At 38.8% G+C, this 26,620-nt stretch overlaps 2 protein-coding genes across 6 annotated transcripts in view; both read right to left on the bottom strand.

Moving 5' to 3' along the window:
- Positions 1-334: 334 nt before the first annotated feature.
- Positions 335-7,673, bottom strand: hopx (HOP homeobox). The gene is made up of 2 exons (XM_017456778.3): positions 7,318-7,673; positions 335-659 (listed from the first exon to the last, which is right to left on the bottom strand). Exons 1-2 carry the CDS (start codon positions 7,477-7,479, stop codon positions 582-584), a joined length of 240 nt encoding a protein of 79 aa, XP_017312267.1. The 5' UTR covers positions 7,480-7,673; the 3' UTR covers positions 335-581.
- Positions 7,674-20,962: 13,289 nt separating this feature from the next.
- The window catches only part of sec24b (SEC24 homolog B, COPII coat complex component), a 29,701-nt gene continuing 24,043 nt past the window's right edge, over positions 20,963-26,620 (bottom strand). For all 5 annotated transcript variants that reach the window (XM_017492574.3, XM_017492585.3, XM_017492593.3 and 2 more), the window contains 8 exons: positions 26,345-26,518; positions 25,713-25,823; positions 25,437-25,612; positions 24,867-25,004; positions 24,673-24,777; positions 23,639-23,731; positions 23,289-23,392; positions 20,963-21,978 (listed from right to left, as the gene is read on the bottom strand). In XM_017492574.3, the coding sequence (XP_017348063.1) occupies positions 21,864-21,978; positions 23,289-23,392; positions 23,639-23,731; positions 24,673-24,777; positions 24,867-25,004; positions 25,437-25,612; positions 25,713-25,823; positions 26,345-26,518 (1,016 nt within the window). In that variant the 3' untranslated portion in view covers positions 20,963-21,863. The remainder of the gene's footprint in view (positions 21,979-23,288; positions 23,393-23,638; positions 23,732-24,672; positions 24,778-24,866; positions 25,005-25,436; positions 25,613-25,712; positions 25,824-26,344; positions 26,519-26,620) is intronic.

The following is a 26,620-nucleotide window of genomic DNA, read 5'->3' as shown; positions in this document are numbered from 1 at the left end:
TTATTACCTTTATTACTTTTATAATCTTTGTAACAGTCAGATGTAACGTTGTACCTTTATATGAAACATGCGTTTTATTTTCTTATTAACTGGTGAGGTAACGACTGCTGACAGGATCTCTTTTCCCAGATGTTCCACAACAAGAGGAATTAAACACTTTGGGATATCGTGTTAGGTGAAATAATTAACTGTGGGATGATAACAGTCAGTCGAGATTATTTTCCTGTAACTGCATGCCCCCAAAATATTTTATTCCTCACTCACCATATCACTTGATTACCTTTAAAGATACATTGGCAGATAGCATTATAGAATATAGCACTGCATTCACTCATAACCATATATACAGTTTATTTTTTATGTAAACATGACATTTGTGTGTGCAATATACATTTACTTCACATACATACTGCAAAAAATAAAGAACATTGAGCAATGAGAAAGTACTAGCCCTGTCCCATAGTGGACAGATTAATAGAATAAGAAGGACAGATGGAAAGAGAAGGGATGGATGATAGAGAGATAGAGAGGACTAGCGGCATGAGGTGTGCGTATAGAGAAAGAGCACTGCTTGCTTGTCTTCAGTCTTTGACTGATCCCGGTTGAGCAGGCAGTCCCTCTGCTTGTCTCCACTGAGCGTTACGCATCCTGAACCATTTCTACACAAGAGACAGAGGGCGAGAGAAAGAGCACATGTGAGTCTTAAAATGGACAGATCAATACGATTTTAATCACATGCATTTACATTTCAGATTCGTCTCTGGTTAGCCAGGTTGAAATCTGATCTCCATGTTGCACATAATATGCAGATCAGCTCATTACACTTCACCACCAACTTCCTGTGTTCAGTTATTCTATGCAACAACAACAAAAAAAAGCCCCGAACACCTGCATCGAATATCTTCATTTTGCAAAGCCTTTTAAATGAGGGTTTGCTAACAAACTGCCAGCAAAATCTTTCAGCAAAATCTTCTGAAGTGGTATAAATTATGATTCAACCTAAATTTCTATACTTATATATAAGAAGATACTATAATCCTTATACTCAAGACATGAAATGGCTGTGTAAACTGAACTTTGCAGTTGCTCAGATTGAAGCAACATAAGAACAATTCTAAAGAGTAATCCAATGAATGAATAGTAGAGGTGAAATCATCAGGCCTTCACCTGATACAATAAGATTTTAAGTCATTGGGCAACCATTAAATATCTAACAATACCATGAATTGTGCAAGTACTTAAGATAATGTGTATTACTAGCATGTAATTACAAACTGTTCAAATTTCACAAACCACCTCAGTACAGATTTATTTTTATAAACATGACACAACTATTCACATGTTAGGCTCGTTACTTAACAGTGTACGGTATTGTATAGTATAATTTAGCTATCTTCAGTAAGATATATACTATAGCCTTTCCTGGGAACACTGAGCACACTTCACCCCAGTTTGGACACCAATCCATTGGAGGGTACCATGGACAAACATATTCACACATATTCACATTGCAAATTACTTTATCCAGTCCATTTACTGGCATGTTTTTAGGAGGTGGGAGGAAACCCGAGAACCCAGAGGAAACCTATGCGGACACAATAACTCGGGCTCAGGATCAAACCAGAAACCTGGAGCTGTGATGTGACCCACTGCACCACCCTGCCAACATTAGGTCCCAATTGACATTACTTATAGGACTACTTGTACAACTTACAGAAGTGTTAGTAGTCTCTATCAAAAACATCTCCTCATGCTACAACCCTGTTTCCAAAAAAGTTGGGACACTGTAAAATGTAAATAAAATCAGAATGCAATGATTTGCAAATCATTTACACCCTATATTTAATTGAAAATAGAACAAAGACAACACATCAAATGTTGAAATGGAGTGGTTTACACAATAAACCACCTCAAAAAAACATGCTTCTGTGTGACTATAAGAGGGTGGGGGAAAAAGATCTATTCGTCAGTTAGAGGGTGAGCGGCTAAGAGGAAGATTTAAACACCAGCAGGACAGGGGCTTGCATTGTGTTTTGGTAGTTCTTGGATGATCATCTAAAGACCATGCCAACCTTAGCATGAGAGGAAAGAAGCTAGTCCAAGAGCTTCTATTTTATATTGGTTGGTTCAGGACATTGAAACAGTGAAACAGTGACATCAGGAGGTTTAGCGGACACGTCACTTAGTCGTCATGACAACAAGTCGAGCAACTCTGGTTATTTGCGTGACTGTGTGCTGTGTATAGCCGCTGAGGGATTCGGCTTTTCATGGTTAAAAAAAAATCGGAACTTGTAAAAGTATTATTTATACTCTGCTCAATAGTAGACGCATACATCTTATGTTGTAATAGTTTGGCTCCTAAACCAGTGGAAATGTGGGCCTAAAAAATGCTAACTGGTTCCTTGAAGTGTCAGTGTAACAAAGCTAACAAATAACTGTTCATGATATGACAATATATTTGGAATAATATATTTACCAGTGGTATCATGATGTCACAGCAACTCTGAGCCAAACTCTCAAGCTACACCCACACTAGCGACACACACACACACACACACACACACACACACACATATATGCACAATGCCCTGCTTTTCCTATTCAGGACAGCACTCAGGTTGAACCGGTTTGCCAAAGAGAGAGGAAAGAGACAGACAGGTCACATGCATCATGTGGAGCTTTGAGTGCACTTGGATTTACGTTTTTAGTTCCCAACATTCAAATCGAGCATGAGTGACAGGCTTTCCCAGAGTCGCATTTGCACTGGAAATCATCAGCACAGGATACACACTTATATAAGCTGGAGAGTTGCTTCTTATAACCACAGCGCTGTTGAATTCTCTATTCTGATTTGTCGATTAATCTTCTATAACAGCAGCTCTGACAGTAATTCTGAGCTTGTGTATCACAGTTTTATATTACTGTGCACTGATTTGTATAGTAGATGATGATGAAGGTTTACGTAATCTAAAGTCAATAATAAACAATTATGAAAATGTGTTATTTAACAAATAAAAATGTATGGAAGGAGTCTCCACTGTCAGCGCTTTATAATAACAATAAGAGATGAAGCTGTAACTTCAGGTTTCAGGACAGAAGGCTTGGTGTTTTCCATTATAATATTAAATATTATTAACCTCAGTAGAGAACCAAAAAAATGGCCGGTCCACCATTTGAAATGCAATGGTAAACAGATCAAAAATATGATGCGTGGTTTGTTGAAAATAAAATTAATCATTGGCTAGCAACATCACAACACCATATTGTTAATTATTTTCCTATAACAGCACATATATTTGATATTCACTCCTCTGTGCATTATGTATATATCTTTGCTGCTCTAATGTAAAAAAAAGATAACGTATACTCTATGAAGGTCTGTGGAATTTTGTTTCCAAGAAATATGATTTGTTTCAGAAAACTGCAAACGTTTAATTGATCGTGGATTCGGTAGAATCTTTACACATTAGAGGAATCTAACCGGTGCACGTCTGCTTAACTTCACACTGTCATCACAGTTTATCTCAGACCAGACAGAGACATGTGGAAACAGGGCAGGGATGTCCATGTCTATTCCAGTAACAGACTAACGTACTGTAATAGAGCATGAAAAATTCAAACTTATGCAAAACATAGGATCATTAAACCAAGACCGAGAAACATTTCCTCATTACGTAGTAATCAGGACATAGACGATGACGTTAAAAGGAATGCTTGCACAATTTCTCCAGTTACCTCAAACATAATGAATTGGCACTATATTAACTGCTTTATCAAACCTCAGCTCTTTAAGTGTGTTAACGCATATTTCAAAACCTGAAAAGATGCTAAATGTGGGATTTTAATGACCAAAATGTATTACCTACCCTTCAGGGAAAGGGCAGTGACATTAAAAACTGTGTTTCAGGGAAATTTGCACACCTCTTCCACTTAAATCAAAAGTTGCCAATCAGCCAAGACAAGTTTGCCATTCAAATTTTGGTTCTTTATTTTTGGGTTTAGAGCTGTGAGGCTTTTTTTTTTAACCACAAATTATCATCATGTTACAGCAACTGCTCTAACACACTCCTGTAAGCAGGATGTGGATTATAAATTAGAAATCTGGCAGAGCTTTTCTCATAATCTTAAAAGTACTCAGTCAAGACATGTTTGGTGTTTAGAACTGAGGCTAACAAGGCTAACAATAATAGCTAATATCTTATGATTGACAGTTAGCATGCTAATCACTCTAAGAAGCCTGATTTAGCTCACTGACTTTTTGGTGAGCCCTTCATGGTGTGTCGGCGCATAAAAAACTAAATTATGGTGCAAAATATGTACTCGATATCACTTGACCAAAGATTTGGGAAACAGTCTTCTACTACCTACCAATCAGGAAGTGGATGATGATTTTAAAGGAGGATGTTAGCACAATTATAGTTTCCATGGAACTCCTCATACCTGTTACAATATATGAACATATCATCTTTGGACTTTACATCAGCCTTTATCATGTCATGTGATTACTGTCAGAAAAAAAAAACAAGCCTGTGGACATTTCCAGTAATGTCAGATATCATCTGGATGAAGATGCTAGTTAGTGCTTAAACACAAAAACACACACACACACACACACACGCACACACACACACACACACACACCCAGACACACACACATTTGTTTTATAATCCTTGATTGGACCTTCCTTAAACCTGACCTTTTTTCAATATGCATATATATTCCGATCTTTGTCCACATAAAGATATAAAACCATGCCCACACACACACTATCTATGTATCTACACTACTGACCACTGAACCTCAAGGTTCGGCATCTTCTGAGATGCTTTTCAGCTCACCATGGTTGTAAAGAGTGGTTATTTGAGTTGCTACTGTATAGCCTTCCTCTCAGCTCGAAGCAGTCTGGTCATTCTTCACTGACTCCACCCACAGAACTGCTGCTGCCTGGATGTTTTTTGTTTTTTCGCTGTATTCTGTGCAAACTCTGGAGACTGTTGTGTGTGAAAATCCCATGAGATGTGCAGTTCCAACATCCATGCTACAACCTGTATCAGCAAGACTGCGCTGCTGCCACATGATTGTCTGATTGGATAACTACATGAAGCCTCAGTTATTCCTAATAAAGTGAATACATATGTATAGCTAGATCTAACTATCAATCGAGCGAAGACAGATCTTACACAATACTCTGTGATACGTCTGTAAGTCATGGTACATAGCCAACTTATCCCAGATAGCACTCACAGTAGTGATGAGTTTGTGAATGAGTCGATTTTTTGAGCCGACTCTTTTAGGTGAACATCAAGAGCTGATTTATATGAATAATTTTCATTTGAGGTATGAATTTGAGTCAGCTGTGTGAATGAGGTAGAATGACAGGAAGGATCCGCTGCACTGCTGCTGCTTGTTAAATGTTGCTGAATGTTGACAGTGTATTAATGGAGATGATCGGTCATCAGGATAAATGGAAATTAATCTTTTTAATGAAACACAGACACAGCATTATTATCACAGATAATAGAGATACTTAGTGTATTTTTCAATGCACATTCGTAGCTGCTTGCTGATTTTACAATTATTTAAATGGATTTTTATGAAATCCATGTTATTGTAATGTTATTTTGTTAATTAGAACATTAGGCCAAAAATGGCAGTGAGTCATTTGAGATCCAAAAGAGTCATTTCTTACTGGTGAGCTGAGCCACAGGATCTGATTCCATTAATCAGATGTCTAGCCTTTCAAAACTGTCCCAGTCAAACCCACAAGTCTGCAGTGTGCTTCATACCCATAATAATAATAATAATAATAATAATAATAATAATAATAATAATAATAATAATAATACACCACTGTTAAATTGATTGATTCTTATTGGACAGCAGCTCTAACAGTAGTTCCAGCTGAAAGGTTTATATTAATGCATTTGTTATAATAAAATAATATATTGTTTGTATGGTGGACGCTTCATATAAACTGATTTAAAAGATTGTCTAAGTGTTGATATGATGACGTTTCTGTGAGGAGATTATTAGTTTATTTTGCAATTTTTGGAAGGTGTCTCTAGTTCCAGCACTTTGTAACAGACAAATGTAAAGCTCTCTGACAGAAGATGATGGCTTTGCTTTTTTTGTGGCTTCTCTGTAACATGACAAGCTGCGTTTATGTTCTTATATGGTTTTATATGGTCTTATGGTCTAGTTGTACTTACTGTACAACTAGAGAGAAAGGAGAGGCTGATGACAGAACGATCACTTATAGCTCCGAATAAGTAATAAAAGGATCAGAATCGTTTTGTTGATGTTCTACAACATTAAATCTAACTATAAACAGATAAAAGTAAACTGTATTGTTCTTTGATGATTACAAAAATGTTCTCCTTGGCAAATTTACGTAGTAAATAAAACTTTTCATGAAAAAATAAAACATTTGGAAAATAATCAACGTATCATGACAATCAGGCATGTTTTCCGAGCAGAGTCATTTCATGCTGTAAAGGTATTATGTTGATAGATCTTGAATGGGAACACTGGACATGAACTAGCTTACAGCTTGCCATCATCTAGATGTTTGGCATAACTTGGCAGCAGAACCTTTCAGTGCATTGTTTCAGCACTTGTCATGAGGTTATGAGTATCAGTACACTCAGTACTCTGAGCTCTGATATCAGTAAACCATGTATCAGTACATGAGTGGTACATCAGCAAAGCGTTCGCCCTATCATCTGTAGTTTGTGAGTTCTATAACAGCGACACTAGCTAATAATAGGCTTCTGTGAGCTCATGTATGTAGAAGGGGGCAGATAGCGCTTTCCTTCCGCGTGTTACGCCAGAACGGTGACACAGAATTAGTAGCAGTCTGAAAAGATGTGGTTGGCTGGCTTCACATGTCATCATCATATGATGGGGGACCTAAGTGGTGGGTGGGAATAAGCCAAGACTAAAGTAGGGAGAAAATATCTAAAACAGTTTATATATTGTTTTATATCAATAAAAATTGAATATTTTTAAATAATAATAATACACAAAAACAACACCTTCATATCATCAACTGGTTGTCCCTAATATTCTGACTATGTCAAATGAATTAATATTAACTGGTTATTAAACAGTCATTAGGTTCTCAACCTGGATATAATGTGTTCAGGAATAATCATAATTAAAAAAAAAAAAAAAAAAAAAAAAGCGCTATGGCTTGTATAAATAATATTTTTAAAAATCGTAGTTGGATTCTTTTTTTTTTCCTTCAAAGTTTGGTCTTAATGAGTAAATGTGTATTATTTATTTGTTGCGTGTGAGAGAAGTGCCCCTTCACTCACCAGCGTCTCCTCCTCACTGAGTCCACATTCAGCGGCGATGAGCGCGAGCGTTGCTCCGTCCGGGTTCCGGCCCCCGCGAGAGAAATTCTCCTCCAGCACGCGCAGCTGATCCTCCGCCAGACGCGTGCCCAGCGCCTCCGTCCCGCTCCCGTTAGAGGCCATCGCGCTGCTCAGAAACCAGAGAGACAGAGAGACAGGAGAGCAAAAAATAATCACCAAGTCAGTCCCGAGTTTCCGCGCGAGACTGCAGGATAAACACAGCGGCGTGCGCAAGGTAAGCGCGAGAGTAATATCTGAAAGGAAAAAAAAATGGAAATGCAGGAGGAGAAGTTTGTGCGTTCCCGCCCCCTCGGACAACCAATTCACTTTAACAGCATGATCCTACAGTTTAAAGGCGCAGTCTTACCGAGAACACATACACACACACACACACACACACACACACGTACACCCACAAATGACACGTGCGCGTGCAATTGCAACTACGCAAACGCGCGTGGACAACAGAGCAGCTTAACAGTAGAGTTGTGCTCTAACACTGATGATTTAATACACTTTAAAAAGATGTAACCGTGTATCTGTGTCTGCTCGTCCTCTCATCTTGTGTACTTATTACGCAGTATTTACACAATGACGTCAGAACAACCTTGGACCTTTGTGTTGTTGGAGGCTGATGCACCTGTAAAACCAGGTGGTATTCTGAGCGTGTTCCGGCCACAGGTGTGTTTACCTGAAGAGCAGGTGTGGCAGAATATCTTCATAAAGAAAAAAATATAAATAGATATTTGAATACACTTATAATATTATTTAATAATAATAATAATAATAATAATAATAATAATAATAATAAAACACCTCATATTGAATCAGTTCATAAAGAGTGAATTACCCCTTGCAATGTCTAATACAGTACAGCTGGTGTAGATGGTGGAGATATATAAATGAGTCAGTGGTAGTTGACATCACAATCAAGCAGTATTATTATAGTTGTTATGTAATGAATAACACTTTGGGGCTCACTGTTAAAGGAAAATAATCCTTAATGAAGTGGTGTGATTGTGATGTGAGGTTATCACCTTGAAGTGAACAGCAATTTGTCAATGATTAAAATGTTTTACTTTTTAAAGAACAAAATGTTATAGTTGTTATACATATAACGTTGCGGACCAGGTTGCTTCCTGTTGTCATTTTGCAGCTAACAAAGCCGTTCCTTCCTTTTCTCTTGAAATTAACAAGACAGAAACATGCTTCGACGTTACTGTGGTGGAAAAATGAAAGGAACCTTGCTGACACTGGAGACTCCTTCCAATAAAATCTAAGAAATAAAAAACAACTTCACCATATTAATAACTATAAATGTGTGCTTGATGCTTTTTAATCAATTTAGCCTATTACTAGACTAAGTGCATGTGAATTAGTTACTATAGAAATTATAACATATTAGAACAAGTGCATTAATATAAACCTGTGATTTGCCTTTCCACACTGATTAGACAAGAAGAATGAAATCGGTTTGAGGCAAGGGACTTCTTAATGGCAGCCATGTACCATTTAAAGCCATTCCCTCAAAACACATTCATTGCCTATGCTAGAGCAAAAGGCAACGTTTTTCATATTGGCAAGCCAGGAGAAATGCCTCTTATCATGATTGGTTGGACGTTGTTTGTTTTTTCTTGCTTTTACAAAGCCGGGGATGTCGAGAGCAGCGTTTCACCTCTCAACAGATATTTTATTGGAGTGAGGAAACTTCACCAGATATTACAAAATGTCCTTAATGCACCATAAAGGATATTACTTGATTTCACAATGACATGTATCAGATAAAAAAGGTTACCAATGACAGTAAAATGTTTATATAAAAACTACAAACTATAAAACCTGGGGAAATTAACAGTCTTTAACAAAATGTCTTCCCAAATGTTTTTTAAATGGCCTTTAAGAATGCCTTTGACAAAAGAAGAACATATAGAAATCATTCTCATGGCTGGATCAGGAAGCTGTCGCAAGATTGTGATGGACTTTAACAGGAAACGTGGCAGACACAACACATCACACACACAACACTGTTGCCAAACTTGTAAATAAATTCAAAAAAGGTTGGAAATGTTACAGATCGACCGAGAAGAAGTGGATGTCCATGAATATCCACTGATGAAGGCACGACCGATGTGGTGCTGGCACACATAGTCCCCTATGTGTGGATACTTTTGGGACACCCTCTAAAAACCTTGTAATTAATTTTTAGGAAATAGCTTGTTAAGTGTATTTTGTCCAATTCGGAATTGTTTGCTAGCTAAGAACCTTCTATGGCTTGGGATAGATCTGTCCTGTAGTCACATACAGTACTTCCGTATTTCTGATCTGACTTTTCATGATATCTATATTATGGTTTGCGAATGTACTGTATTACACTACAAAGTTGGAAGCATACAATTGTATGGGATGTCTTTGTATGCTGTAGCGTTACAATTTCCCTTCACTGGAACTAAGAGGCCCAAAAATGTTCCAGCATGACAATGCTCCTGTGCACAAAGCAAACTCCATGAAGACATGGTTTGCTTCAATTGAAGTGGAAGAACTCAAATGCTCTGCACAGAGCCCTGACCTCAAACCACTGAACATGAATTGGAACCCCAGGCCTCCAATGCTCTTGTGGCTGAATGAGCACAAATCCCCATTGCCACGCTCCAAAATCTAGTGGAAAGCCTTCCCAGAAGAGTGGAGGTTACCACAAACCGTTGTCCATATAGTGTATGTGTAGCAGTGCATATCCAGTCCAATACTCCCACAATAAAAAACGTTCACCTCTGAAATGTAGGAAATAAGAACTGCTGCCGTTATCTTAAAGACTGTCCTGTGCGCATTACTCATCCCAGGATCCGTCCCACATGCTCATACTAAACCTTCTTTTCAGTACTGCTTGATGTTACAGTAGAAGAGTAATTGGTAATCATACTATCTGGTGTCATCCAGAAGAGGATGTGTTTCCCCTTTTGGTTCCTCTTAAGGGTTCTTTCTCATGTCATCTCAGGGAGTTTTTACATGTCGGCTCATTCAGGATCTAAATCTATATCCGGATTTCTGTAAAACTGCTTTGTGACGATGTCTAAAGTTAGACGTGCTGTACAAACTGAACTTAATTGAATAATTTTCTGAGAATGGTATGATACCTGAAACGAATTTGAAATACAAGACAGTCCCAAAAATGTCGGTTCACCTTGGTATTATGAGTTTGAATGTCATTCTGATGACTCAGGGTATGGGACTGCACTATGGTGAAATAACTGGCTGTTACTGAGGCATTAGAGAAGTGGGTGTGTATGTATGGGGAGCAGTAGAGATGGACACAGATGCCTCTTCCCCACACCCACTTTGTTCTGCACTCCTAAAATATCCTTCTTACACAATACAAAAGCCCTAAAGGGCATGAGGTCTCACTCACACACACACACACACACACACACACACACACACACACATGCACTCCTGTTGAACTGCATTCCATTAGCATTGCCAAGCAAAACAAAACAACATGACCTATAGTTATATTTACACTGCAAATATGATTGTTGACCAAGAATATCCATAAATGGTATTTATCAAAATTGCCCCTGATTCTGATTGGTCAGAAGATGTTAACAGTAGTTCACTATACAACACATAGTCTGCAAATCAGTTGGTGTTTTGATGATCGTGGTGAGAGCGCTGTCTAACATCCATCCAACTATCCATCTTCTAACACTTACTCCTTCTTCAGGGTCGCGGGGGAACCTGGAGCCTATCCCAGGGAGCGCTGTCTAACATGCCGCTGCAAAATCTCCCATTGCTGTTCAATTGGGTCTAGATCTGGTGACTGTGAAGGCCACAGCATGTGATTGAAAACATTTTTCTTCCCTCGATGGGGGCGGAGTCATCCTGGAGCAGATCACTCCCACTGAGCCGGAATTTTTTATTGTAGGATAAAGGGGATCAGGCAGAAGAACTTCGTAGTGATTTGCAGTAACGCTTCCCTCTAAGAGGACATGTGGACCCAAACTGCAAAACAAGCTAGTTAAATAAATAAATATCCATCACAGTATAACAGAGCCATCAGTTTTTCTCATCTGTGTGTTGACACCTGCACCAAGAAACATTTCTTTAAATATCACACACTGATTTTTATTTTTATTTTTTTTAAACAGGAAGGAAGCTGAACTGAGAAGCACATGGTCCTTACGTAACATCACACACACACACACACACACACGCACACACGCACCAGTCTAAACATCTGGAACCCAAACCTGCCCAGACCAATGAGAGTCATCAGAGACAGAGCATGAACACACTCATCTGGCCTAAAGGCACAAAAGAGAAAGTAAATTAGTTGAAGGATGCGCTACACAACACTAATGAAGCTTAATAGAAATAAAGTATACCTGTGTATCTGTGTGTGTGTGTGTGTGTGTGTGTGTGTGTGTGTGTGTGTGTGTGTGTGTGTGTGTGTGAGAGAGAGAAGGAGAAGGAGAGAGAGAGAGAGAGACAACAGACTAAATGTCTCCTCTGTAGCTGCAATTTATTATGTGCTTTACTGTATAGGTTTATTATATGCTAGTTCAAGATCTTGCTGTTTCATATATGTTAGGTTTGTTTTGTTGTGGTTCATGCTAGATCTATTATATGCTAATTTTGGTTTAGGATCATGCTAAATTTATTATAGGCTATGGTATTTTTGTTGTGGTTCATGCTAAGTTTATTATATGCTAGGTTTATTATATGCTAGTTTTGGTTTAGGATCATACAGACTATTATAAACTTTTTTGGAGTGGTTCATGCTAGTTTTATTACATGCTAAGTGTATTAATAGGCTATGTTTTTTATGGTTAATTCTAGGTTCATTACACGCTAGTTTTGGTTTAGAATCATCCTAAATTTATGATATGGGTTAAGGATTATGCTAGGTTTATTGTGTGCTAGTTTGGGTTTAGAATCATGTTAGGTTATTATAGGTTAGTTTTGTTTTAGGGCCATGCTAAGTTTATTATAGGCTATGTTTTTTTGTTGTTGTGGTTCATGCTCAGTTTATTATTTGCTAGTTTTAGTTTATAATCATGCTAGGTTTATTATATGCTAGTTTTAGTTTATCATGCTAAGTTTTTTTTTTTATATGGGTTAAGGATAATGTTAGGTTTACTATATGCTAGTTTTGGTTGAGGGTCATGCTAGGTTTATTATGTGCTAGTACACAAACTAACATGTCCGAGAACTGTAAATATTAAAATATGGTTGTGTGGAGACTGGGATGTGGTGTGTATTCAGCCATGTGTAAGATCTGTGTGTATTAACAGACTACGTATGGCTAATGAATAGTGAACCTTGAACACCGGATAAAGGGTTCATCACATACCCTTCACTCACTCAGCAACATTGATGAGGTTGTGTACACACACGACATTCACGACTGTTAAGTTACTACAACATACGCATAGGATGCACGAAGAGTGCATTAGAACTGAGTGGCATTGTAAACAACGCCTTGCCTAAAAATGTAATCACTAATCATGTAGTCATTTCTAATCAGTACAATCATAGCCTACAGCTATATTTAACAACAACAAAAAGGCCTAGGTAAGTTTGGAAAGTTAATAAAACAGTTCATTTAGTTGAATATATTTATGTATTAGGACACTATCTGTATCCGTAGCTGTATTTGGATTTGAACCTGAAGTGAACTGGCTGTGGCCTGATAGTTCCTTAACCTCAGCTGCTCAAGTTCATAATTAAAAACAAACTAATTATAAACAAATAAGTACTTTAAACCACCAAGACCCTGGGCAGGCAGTTACAAAGGATGAATAAATAAATGATGTAGAATCCACTGTGCAAATAGTGCTGGCTAATCAACTGTCTTTGTTAATCCAATGGATCTTTAGTGTTACAATGAAATGCTCTTTGAATGAATAATAATGACTAATCAAATAGTAAATGGTTGTAATCAGTCGCTGCTAATGGCGAATACTGTGCAAAAGTTGACAGTATGCTCTTTAAATTATTTATTGAGTCGTGTGTATGTGTGTGTGTGTGTGTGTAACCATGTGTGTGTGTGTGAACTATCTCAGCTCACTTCCTTTTGAACAATGCTCATTGTGTGCATACAGGAAATATATGCACCTTAAGACCCAACAGGGTGAGTGATCTTCTGAAGATAATCTACAAAGGCCCCTGTGCTACTGTTTTGTCATGTTTGTGAAAGCTTTCTTGTTGTGCAGTGGATATTAAAATGACAAAAAATGATCATTTGTGAGGAAGTTCCACTGCACACACTCATCTGAAGCTTAAGGTTAAGATGAGCATTTGTGTTGTTCATGCATTTATGTTTAGGATCATGGTAGGTTAGTGTTATGCTAGTATTCAGTTTTAGAGCAATGCTCAAAATAGGTTTAAAGGCCCATCAACATGATTTCCAACATTGTAACCAAACACTTTGTGACATTACAGATCTGTCATTAAAGAAACATCTAATCAAGAAATATACAGTATATCCCTAACTACTCCTCCGTTCTGCCTGAACAGAAATGTGTGGGCGTGTCAGATTGTGTAATGATTGACACTTGAGTGTCCATGGAAATGTAAACAACTTGTAAAGTGCTATTGCTAGAGAATGGTAGTATTAGAAAAGCAATGCCAGAGATGTTCTGTTTTCACACAAACGTCAAGAATGTTGCTTGGTGTGTTTTTATTTGGTACATATTTCTAGCAACAAGGAATTCATGGAAAGCATCAAAATCAGATAAGATTGTGGTTCGTGTGCACGCCACAACTGCTTTTGACCTTCCGGCGTGCTTTACCAAACTGCTATTTTTTGGTTTAGGATAATGTAAATTAGGTTCTGGATCATGCTAGGTTTATTATATGCTAGTTTTGTTTTTTGGAGGGGTTGTTATCTGACAGACTGCAGTCCTTATGCAAAAGTATTTTAGCAGACCAAATACTGTAGCAGTGCCAATAAGTTTAGGAAAAAAATCTGGCCGTAGTTCAGCAGCTCCAGTTTTCTAAACACGAATAGCTCAGGTTCTGTAGCAGATCATTTGATGCACTCTATCCAATCGCATGCATTTATGTCCATTATTTAGATGAAGGCAATTAAAGTATCATGTTCAATTAAAGTATCATGTGATCACAATATAAATGCACGTATCCCTGGAAGGCCCCAGAGTTTGTTAGAGAGAATAACTAATCAAACAGCATCATGACAAAGATGAAGGAGCTATGAAAACAAGCCTGGGATAAAGTTCTGGAAAAATATCTGTCAAGGGTTTTTAAAAAAAAATATTCCAAATGCTGTGGCATTAAATCCATCAAGAAGGCCATCCACATCAAGTCATTGACTGGGTCAGAGAAACAACCAAGAGGCCAAGGCTAACTCTAGAAAGATCTTGACCTTGGATGGGAGGACAATTACAGCCTGGACAATCCACAAAGAATTGTGGAAGATCAGCGAGACGAAAGTCAATATTAAATCTCACTAAACATATGGAAAAATGTCCTCTGGCTTGATTAGAACAAATTTGAACTTTTTGGCCTTGGAATAAAGTGCTACATTTGGCAGAAACCCAACACTGTGAAGCATGGTGGTGGTAGCATCAAGAAGGGTGAATACTTATATGAGGCAGGGCAACAGGATGATAATAATATAGCAATAGGATATTTTGCTTGAAGTTAATCCACAAAGCAGAGTGGTAAAGAGCCATTACATCTGACCATTATCTTTAAAGGGACCCTACAGTGTTGTCTTCTCAGGGAGTGGAGCATTGTCATGATTAAGCCTTGCTCTTGCTATTGTGTGCTCTTCATCCTGTCCGGCTTTGTAATGGCACGTTCAGACGACAGAAGAACATTCACACACTGGATGAAAAAAGAGAACACAGCATGGAAGGAAGTGCTTATCTACAAAGGGTAATTTCAAAACAGCCAAAATAATCCATACACACACAGCGGGAGGCATAACATCATGCAAATGAACCAGAAACGAGGGTGTGGGTATGAAAAAGAAATGTGCTGGCATTTCATGAGCAGAAAATGGCATCATAACTCGGAAAGAGGAAGTGTATGACATCATTCTTGTAGAATATAAAGTTAAAGCCAGTGGAACAGTTTGCGTGTGTGTGTGTCTCAGAGAGAGAGAGAGAGAGAGAGAGAGAGAGAGAGAGAGATGAGATGACGTCCAGTTGTTGTTACAAAGCCAAAATTTGACACAGTTGACTGTTAGCTAAAACGCTTAACAGCACCCATGAGGATACGAGGGTGTTTCCCAACAAACCAAAAACCCACTGTGTGCAAAACAGTTTCTGTGCATACTAGCAGAGTGGAAAACATGATCACAATCAGTGTTCTCATCATTCTTGGCGAATCACGCTTGACTATTACGCAGAGCCTAGCATTATGCATTAAGTACAAAACAAGCTTTATCCACAGTTTAGGATGTAGCCTAAGCAAATTGCTTGTTTATCTAGCCTCCTCCAAAGTTGTTCTGACAAAAAAAAATGACCAGTTAATGGCGAAGATGGTCTTGTCTAATGAGCTCGCAAGTGTAAATTGTTGTCCATGCAATGCAATTTCGAATTAAAGGAACGTAAAACAGCCCTAGATCCTGGCTCATTGAGTTTAACTAGGATTAGCATGCTAACTAGAGTTAGCATTAGCAAGGACTGTCATGACATCACTTTCAACTTCTTGAAAGCCAAGTTATATCTCTATAAACACTCAACGTTCAGCTCAGGCTGATTGATGAGAATGGTCACGAGTGCCATCGCTGTCCTTTTTTCACACCTTTCAGTTCAGAGCTTTATACAGATTGTGTTTACATTCCTGTTCAGTAGCAACATAGCTAATTCTGCATCCAGTTTCATCTTCTTCACCAGAAATAATCACTGCTAAAGTTTATTCAGAGTTTTCTGTTTCTTGTTAAGTTTCCTTTTTTTTTTTTTTTTGTTATTTTGTTTTGTTTTGGCTCACAAGAGAATTATTTGGCTGCACTGGGTGTTTGACGATTTCAGCCAAATTGTTTCTTCTCCTCCAATGCTGGCTAGAGTTGGTACAGAGGATTGTCACAAAACCTTTGAAACAAAATATATAAGGCTCATATGAGTATTCAAATAGTCTTCATTTCATTCATGTCCACATCTACAGAGTTATTCTAAAAGAGTCATTCATATTAAAGTTTCTGTTAAAGTATATTTAGCATTTAGCATTTATCGCACAAGAGGGCAGTCTTGTGAAATGTATTCTACTTTGGAGAATACTTTGAAGAATTTGGGTAAAATGACCACTTTTTTGTCCACCATTAGCTGAACATTATCGCCTCAATTATGAACCACCAACTTTTAGTTCCTGTGTAGTTTCTGTGACCACTGCTTTAAATATTGCATAATAAACCCATCTTGGTCCAATCTCTGCTTGGTAAAAACACCATTATCCTTCTGCCAGACATATTTTTAGGAAGCCATGATAATGGTTTGAGTATTTTTAGCCTTCAGTCTGGGTGATTATTGCATGATTAGCCGACACTGAGAGAGTAATGACCATCTACTCAGCTTCCTCTCATCTAGGACTGCAGACAGCCCACTGAGTTTCCTGTAGCTACTCTTTCTCTATTTTTAAGAGCCTCTTACACAAAGTGTGCTAGTGTTTTTTTTTTTTTTTTTAATTATACTTTGGTCCAGATTTGCAGATGTCTAAAAGAAGAAGAAAGGTGAAGAAACAGGACTTTCTAAACCAGAGTTCTTCAGTGTCAGAACTTGAGACATCTTAAGTGCAACAACAGAGTTTATGAAAACATTCCAGGGATATTAAAAAAATAAATAATAAATATGGGCTTACATGTTAAAGCGAAATCCTGATATACAGTATCTCACAAAAGTGAGTACACCCCTCACATTTTTGTAAATATTTGATTAAATCTTTTCATGTGACACAACACTGAAGAAATGACACTTTGCTACAATGTAAAGTAGTGAGTGTACAGCTTGTTTAACAGTGTAAATTTGCTGTCCCCTCAAAATAACTCAACACACAGCCATTAATGTCTGAACCGCTGGCAACAAAAGTGAGTACACCCCTAAGTGAAAATGTCCAAATTGTCCCAATTAACCATTTTCCCTCTCCAGTGTCATGTGACTTGTTAGTGTTACAAGGTCTCAGGTGTCATCGCTCTCACACTCCCTCATACTGGTCACTGGAAGTTCAACATGGCACCTCATGGCAAAGAACTCTCTGAGGATCTGAAAAAAAGAATTGTTGCTCTACATAAAGATGGCCTAGGCTATAAGAAGATTGCCAAGACCCTAACACTGAGCTGCAGCACTGTGGCCAAGACCATACAGCGGTTTAACAGGACAGGTTCCACTCAGAACAGGCCTCGCCATGGTCGACCAAAGAAGCTGAGTGCACGTGCTCAGCGTCATATCCAGAGGTTGTTTTTGGGAAATAGACGTATGAGTGCTGCCAGCATTGCTGCAGAGGTTGAAGGGGTGGGGGGTCAGCCTGTCAGTGCTCAGACCATATGCCGCACACTGCATCAAATTGGTCTGCATGGCTGTCATCCCAGAAGGAAGCCTCTTCTAAAGATGATGCACAAGAAAGCCCGTAAACAGTTTGCTGAAGAAAAGCAGACTAACGACATGGATTACTGGAACCATGTCCTGTGGTCTGATGAGACCAAGATAAACTTATTTGGTTCAGATAGTGTCAAGCGTGTGTGGAGGCAACCAGGTGAGGAGTACAAAGACAAGTGTGTCTTGCCTGCAGTCAAGCATGGTGGTGGGAGTGTCATGGTCTGGAGCTGCATGAGTGCTGCTGGCACTGGGTTGCTACAGTTCATTGAGGGAACCACGAATGCCAACATGTACTGTGACATTCTGAAGCAGAGCATGATCCCTTCCGTTCAGAGACTGGACGGCAGGGCAGTATTCCAGCATGATATCGACCCCAAACACACCTCCAAGACGACCACTGCCTTGCTAAAGAAGCTGAGTGTGAAGGTGATGGACTAAGCCCTATTGAGCTCCGTGATGTCATCATGGAGGAGTGGAAGAGGACTCCAGTGGCAACCTGTGAAACTCTAGTGAACTCCATGCCCAAGAGGGTTAAGGCAGTGCTGGAAAATAATGGTGGCCACACACAATATTGACATTTTGGGTCCAATTTGGACATTTTCAGTTAGGGGTGTACTCACTTTTGTTTATTGTATTCTATTCATTATATATATATATATATATATATATATATATATATATATATATATATATATATATATATATATATATATATATATATTCTATGGTCAGAGCTTCTTTTTTTTTCTTTGGCACGTTTGCCAAATAAATGGACATTTCAAAGACATATTTCATTAAATTCTTTATTTAATATGAAAAGGTGAAACATGATTCATGTAAAGTCATAAGGTGACAGCTTCAGGGAATTGATTTAAATTCCTAACCAATCTTAAATCTAACAGCACTGAGAATGAGACCCAATCATTGAATTTATTTGATTAAATTCATTAATTATAATGAAAAGCAACAGTTATAGACCATTTATAGAATTCCCATTCTCCTATCTTTCTCATGAGAAAGGAAAGAAAAAGAAAAGAGTGAATGGGAGAAAAGATAAAACAGTCCTTCTAATATTACAAATAGCATATGTCTCTGAAACAAGTCATAACAATGTTTCACCACTAGGAGGGAGCATCTCAGCTGTTGCCTAATGGTCGCACGTTGCTTCACATATTGCTTCGACATCATTTCAAATGTACAAAAATGTACAACGATATTAATGAAATTAAATGAAATTGGATTAGATTACTTCCACCTATCCAGCTAAACCTGAACTAACAATTCAATGTTGTAGACAAACAACCAAAAAACACTCTTATTATGTTAACGAAGTATAGAAATATACACAGCGACTGTGTTGTAGCTTTTACTGTCTCCTGTGTTCACCTTGTTAACTAAAAACTGGCTCAAATTCTGAAGTAGTAAGGAAGATTAACATGGAACAGATGCAATTTACTTAACATATGCCGATATGTGCTTGAAGGATTCCGTATGTTCAGTATGCAATATTTTTACACCATTATTTAATATTAAAGGTGCAGTAGTCGATTTCTTTCATTCCTTACTTAACTAAAGAGATATTTGCACAAGTGGGTTTAGCAAAAGTGTATTATGTCGCTGAAAAAAACCCGATTGGGTTCCAACTTCAGGTCCGGAATGCTTGTTTGTGTTTGGACATGCCTCCTGTCAATAATTTTATAGACACTATATTTTAGACCCTGAGGGCGGAGCTTCATGAACACAGGTGGGAATGAGGGAATGCTGAACCCACCTCAATGTTAGAGACCTAATCTTGAGAAGAAGAAGAAGAAGAAGAGAAGAAAAAAAAAGACTAATCTTACCTAATGCACATTTAATGCTGACAACACTGAATCTTGAGTCTCTTAGCTCTTAAAAGTTTCATTCTGATTTGTTCAAAGATTCATTGTGTATGAATTATAAACATACTGACCTATAAAACAACAGATTTAGTCATGGAAAGTAGTTATGTCTGTGTTTAGAAGAATAATGATTCCTCGATCCCAGAACACAACAGGCAAGACCAGAAATATTCAAAAAAGACAACTCAGTTTGAATTTTTATTTTGAGATTATAGGCAGCACGGATGCTCTCTTATATTGTTAAGATATTCTACATAAAAAAAAGAAGTATCATTACATCATTACACAAGCTTTGAGCCCAAACGATACTCACTGAATCTTGTTTGTGAACAAAATGATTCACTGAATCAAATTTTGAGCCGCTGAGTGAAAGAGGTAGGAAATTCATGAGTAAAAGTTCAGAAGACTGTCAGTCGGTTAGGTGGTTCACACACAATGAGAGACTGAATGATGCTAACGCAGGTAAATAAGATTTCTACAGAGTTCAGTATCAAAACCTAATAGCAGTTACTGATTATGTGTTCACTTTAGTGACTCGCTTGAATTAACTGAATCGAGCGTTAATAAAAGTGCTAACATTTGTGCTTTAGACATTTTTAGGCTCTTGCTATGAAGAGGGGAAAAAAAAAACCTCACAAAATCTGCTCTCTCAACTAAAGCTATGCTCATACCAAACACAAATTAAAATTGTGTGCACTGAAAGGGAAAGGACGCGGGATGTGAAATAAAGTATTGCTTGTGGTAGCCTTTACTTTCACTTTGCACATGTGGCAATTCGTGGGCCTCGGTCCTATGAGCCAATTGAAAAAGAGGGTGGGGCTTTGGTCCAAGTCCTGGCATTAAGCCATTTCATCCACTGACTAGGTTTTTTTGGTAAAAATTCAGCTTGTTTCTCTCGGTCTACTAAAATTTTCTTGTTGGCAACAAGCACAGAGGCTTGAAAATACCACTTTCCTGCATTCTATTCATAACTAACCAGCCTAAGTAAGCAGCAACACGCCTTTGCTAAAGACTGTCTCACTTAAAAGAAAGCATGATGACCTTTCTTAGGCTGAATCAGAAGCCATTTTGAGGAAGGCACTTCCATAAGTTTTGTGGTGTGGTGTGTATCCATCATGAAATTTCACACGGGACTTCACTTGACTTCATATGAAACGTGACACCACAAACGAGGAGGAATAGGCTTTCATTTTATTCAATAAGCTGATCATAAATTATCGCACATAAAATATTCTTTTCTCCAGAGTTATAAAGTGGAGAGCGAGGCTTTACCGCATGATTCCCCAAAACAAGAGAGAGAAGGATGATCTCAGCTTCAGAAACAGCACAGATCCAGGCATCTCAGAAGTGTGTCTTACTCTGTGTGTCTGTGTGTGTGTGTGTGTGTGTGTGTGTGTGTGTGTCTGGGTTATGCTATCGCTTCACCTCTTGCTGCTAGAGATGGGGAAAAAGATTGACTAGTGCTCGGCGTTAAAAACTACACCCACACTTGTGATTAAAACAATTAATCGGGACAAAAAAGAAAGGAAAAACAGAGTGAGAGAAAGATGAAACTATATATCGGTGAAGGGAATGATAACATCAGCTTATCAGTGTTATCAGTGTGTTACATTGTGAGGAAAGGCAGTGTTAAGCGATGAGAAAAGGAAAACAGCGGTGGTATTAACAGCTACAGAACTTAAATCACAGGGTTCTCTGAACACACATGAAGGTATGAGGGTAAGGTATTTAAAAAAAGAAAAAAAAAAAAGAGACTCAGCACATGATATAAGGAAGGCTAAACATTTCAAGGGAGGAAAGAAGAATCAGTTTAGAGTGTGTGTGTGTGTGTGTATGTGTGTGTATGTAAAGGGTAGAGCGTCTTTTTTCTCATTAGCACAGTTTGCGCTAGGTCACGTGTTCGTTTTGCTGCTTTGTTTGTTTTCCCCACAATGGTCTTTAGCCCCACCCCCATTTGAGGCACCACAGGCTGTGACTGGCCAGTGGGAGATGGGAGAGGTTTGTGACGTGGCGGGACGGTGGGGCGGCGTCCTGCCGGACTAGGTCCACGGTGTTGACGAGACCCGGCTCGGTTCTATTTGGACAGCTGTTGCTGGATGTGGAGCAGGAACTCGTAGTAGGAGAAGGCGGATTCAGAACGGTCCTCGACCAGGTGCTGGAAGAAACTGCTCTTTGCCGAAGGGTCATCTCTGAACAGAGAGAAAAAGAGAAAGAGGGTGAGAGTTAGACATGCTGATAATCATATCCCTCGCCAGAAGTGTTTACATTGTGTAAAAACAGTGATGTACTAGAACCACAGATAAATTAATGTGCACAGATCATCATATTTTTTTCCCTGTCAGTGGTTGCAGCTTAATTTTTTTTAATGTAAGGGGCGGAGTCAGTAGAGGCCAGTTTTCAGAGTGCTCAGTCCATCATATATGAACAGTGTTACACAACAAATATAAATTGCCAGTTGTGGGTTCCTGACTCGTGCAACAGAAAAGCTTTTCCATTGTTGTTGACTGAATCCCAAACAGTGTCACGGACATCTGTTGCCCGGAGTCTATGAGAGCAAAATTGGCTGTGCTGTGTGGATGGGAAGGATGGCTTTCCTTTTGCTGCTGTAAATCAGAGAGAAACTAGCCAGTTATCTGTGGGCTCATGTATGCAGAAAAGGGCAGACAGCAATTTCTCAGAGTGTGTTATATTGCCTTGTGACACAGCATGAGCAGTAGTTTGTAATTCAGAAATATGCAAAAGGCTGGCTTCATGTGTCACAGAGGACGCACATGCTGGCGTTCATCCTCTCTGACTGGGAGCTGCTGTGTGCCAGAAGAGTGAGTGGGGATTTCCCCCCCTTCTCAGTCATTACTAATCAGCCTATTTGAATTTATTAGTTTCAAATAAACTCTAATGTAGATGTTGGAAATGTAACTGTGGAATAACATTCAGGCTGGACCTATATTTTTGCTGTTATCTACTACACAGAAAGGAATGTAGTTTACAGGAATTTACAGGCTACAGTACAATGTATAGTATTACACAGAATACCTTTTGAGACTTAACCATAACAACACGTCTGATAATATAACTGAACGATGTGTGTTGGAAGGCAGCAAATCTTAATCTACACGTGGATTTCTGCAAGGCTGCTTTGTGACAGTGTCTACTGTTGAAATGTTCTATACAAATAAAACTGAGTTGAATTGAATATTCAGTAGTGCAAGTGAGATAACTGAGCATAATGCAATGTAGGCTGTTTGTGTCTCTCATAGCTGTTACACATACCATAAAGGTGACGTATACATTGATAGAAAACTGCCAGAATTTGGAAAGGGATGGGACTGACATCTATCCATGATTATCTTCTATTACACTTTTTTTTTGTTTTATACAATGACATAGTCTCATGGAGAGTGAATTTAAAAAGCACTTTAATGCTACTGGTACTAAGAACAGAGTAACACAGAACAAACAAACAAAAAAAAAGATTTTAAAAAATGAGGAGTCGTCATACTTGAGCACGTAGAAGGCAGCGCAAAATCCTCTGGATTCCTGAAGCCAGGACACAAAGGCTCTGGTTCTCTCAGAAGCCGCCGTCTCTAATTCGGGGATTACGGTCTGTTCCCAAACAAACACAAACATGTACACACATCTCATCCTGTCAGTTATTGTTCAAGATTTTTAATCTATCTTTATTAGACCAGTATATGATGTGTCTAATCACTGATTGTTGCAGATTTATAAACTACACAACAAAATCTAATGCTTTGGGGATTTATTTGTATGGTGGATAGCCAAGTACATAATCTGTCTCACATGCATACAAATCATTCTCCCCAAATATCATCACGCATACACACTCACCATGCTGGCTGGTATGGATGTGTAGTCAGGGCAGCCCAGGACATCTCGTATGAACACCTCATTACAACTCCTCCCCAACCACAGGTACATCGCCTAACAGAACAAAAGGTCAAGGAGTCAATATCATGCACTAAATAGAAAATGTTCCTTATATTGTTCTGAAAGACAGACCTGGAGGCATTTCATTCTGATCATTTCATTTCGCTGTGAACGTTTAGTAAGCAATTCAGAATTTTACATAAAAATCCACTATCTTCAACTTGTCAAACTGTATATTATGGAGGTGTACGGAGTTCTATAGAGGAGTGTGGAGGTCTATAGGGTTGTGTTACGTTATTGGAGGTGTATTTAGCCATGTGGACCAGGGTTAAGAGTGGAATAGCTTGTGTTGTGTAGTCTAGTGGGAGAATATACATTTGTGTTGAGTTATGTAGTCTAATGTTAAGTGTAAAAATCATACACAATAGTGCAGTAGAATGTATGGAGTTATGTACTGTTATATAGATATATAATAATAATGTGGGTTTGAATGTGTTTGTGTAGTGATGCAGAACACTGCAAAGGTGTATGGAGTTGTTGAGAATAGTGTGGAGTTGCGTAGTGAAGTAGAAAAGTGTTGTTGTATATGGAGCTGTATCAAAATTTATAGAGTAATCTGAAGGTATATGGAATTTTGTAGAATAGCGCAAAGGTTGATAGTTAATATGTTTGAAGGTTTATGTAATAATGTATAATAATATGGAGGAGTATGGAGTTGTGTAGAGTTACACAGAATCATGTGGAGTTGTATAGAGTTGTGTACAGTTATACAGAATCGTGTAGAGGAGTATGGAGTTGTGTGGAGCTGTATGGAGTTGTGCAGAGTTGCACAGAATCGTGTGGAGCTGTATAGAGTTGTGGAGAGTTATACAGAACCGTGTAGAGGAGTATAAAGTTGTGTAGGTATGTAGAATAGTGTAGTGGGCGTATAGAGTTGTGTAGTAAATGCAGAATAGTGTGGAGGTCTGTAGAGTTGTTTTGACAGTTGCACTCACGCTGCCACAGTCCAGGAGGAAAGCTCCCTCTCTGGTGAGCTTCTCAGCTGAGAGCTGCAGCAGTGGAGGCTGAGGAATCACCCGCTCGTTCAGCTGCAGCGCCCCCTAGAGCACACACATGTTTATGATCCCTCAGATTTGACCAAGAAATGTGTCACTTGGTATAGTCAGTGTGTGCATCTAGTGTGTGTTACCTGTTCAGTGAGGTTATCGATGCGGTACAGGTCAGGGTGGATCATGCGCATGATCTGCTTTAACGGCTGACTCTTAAACTCGCACATTGCGAACACCCGCTCGTCCAGCCGTGTGCTCGTCCCCGTCCGCAGCGCTTTCTAATTGGAACAAAAATGATATGTGTTCATATATATGTTGTATCACACAAACTAAACCTTTGATTTGCCTTGAAGCTTTCAGAGATTATAGAAAATGAATCAACACCTTCTAAATCAATCAGATTTGAGAAATCAACATGACTGTGGTATAAACTAATGTTAATACATGTACTCATGTATAGCTAACATGTAGCTTTGACAAATGTATTAAAACCTGTAGCCTACATTAATATTGACTGGAACATAGTATTTAAGTTTAAAAAAAAAAAAAAAAGTATCTGAAGAGAGCTGTTGCACCCCCACAGCCTCTCTGTGATTATTACAAATGGATGCGTTTCAACATTATCGCTTGTCAGAAGCAGGGCAAGAGACGTATACAATGCTTAAATAGTGAAGTTGTCAGTATAGTGTGTGTGTCTCCGAGTGTTGCACCTGTTTGAGCAGAGCGAGTGTGAACAGAGGGAAGAGGCGCAGGCAGGAGGGGGCAATGACACCAGTTTGCTGCATGTTGGAGATATTGGAGCGATATGACTCTAATGAGTCCACAACCGCGTTCACCAGGGCGTCCCGTGCATCCGAAACACTACAGGAGAGAGAGCGGTCTATAGCTGCACAGACAGACAGAGGGCATCAGTGAGACACCTGTGACTTTTTCCTCCTTAAGTTATCAGAGAAAACATGGCAGGACTAAACATGCTGTGTGTGTACCCATATTGGCGAGCAGGCAGGTGATGGCTTGAACATCAGCTCCTGCAAACACATCGCTGAGCTGGTTCACCACAGGCAGACACAGGGTGTGAACTCTGATTCGCCGTTTGCCTGTCAATCACACACGCACACACACCAAACGATCAGAACACGATGTGGAAAAAGGAGCAACATGTCCATAAAAGTTACTGTAATTCAGCTACTGCAGCCGTGGTCTTATTCAATAATCAATCTGATTTAATACTTTTCCTGATAAAGTTTATTAACCAAACGATCTACTCCAGTGCTAAGCACCCATCTGTGTTATTTCTTACTTTACTGACTTACTTTATGTAACTATTAGTTAGCTAGCTATTCATATCTGGCACAGTATAACAGCATTGTGATGTCACGTGACTTCTATGTAATACCCATGTAGAAAATTTCAGAATAGAGCAGTATCTTTCACAGTTGAAGCAAATTCTATAGTTCTATAATTCTATAGTTTGCTTGGTCAATTTCAGAAATACTTCTTTTCTCCGTCCCTGTGTTCCTGCATCTCTCTCTGTTCCTCTTGCACTCTTCACCCCCCCCGCCCTTTTTCCCTGTCTGTCCACCTCTCTTACTATCTCAAACACACACACAAACTATACCTTTACTAGACGTGTAGAGAAGAGCAGCCTGGAAGCATGCTAGTGATGTATCCGCTAAGTTCTCATCTATAGATACTTGGACGGCGAAGCCCGAGTCCGGGTTCACGTTAGCCAGAGACAGCAGATCAGTGGAGCGCACAAAGAAGTTGCCGTGGAACGTGTGGATGGACATTCCTGTCGGCCAATCAGAGAAGTAAGAAAAAAATTATAAGACAAACGCAGTGCTATTTGAGAGAGGCGTTTTTTTATTTAAAAAAAAAAAAAATTTTTTATTTC

Source organism: Ictalurus punctatus, chromosome 2 (assembly GCF_001660625.3).
Source record: "Ictalurus punctatus breed USDA103 chromosome 2, Coco_2.0, whole genome shotgun sequence".
NCBI classification, from domain to species: domain Eukaryota; kingdom Metazoa; phylum Chordata; class Actinopteri; order Siluriformes; family Ictaluridae; genus Ictalurus; species Ictalurus punctatus.
The sequence above is the reverse complement of the archived record's forward strand: the minus strand, read 5'-3'. Positions and strand labels throughout refer to the sequence as shown.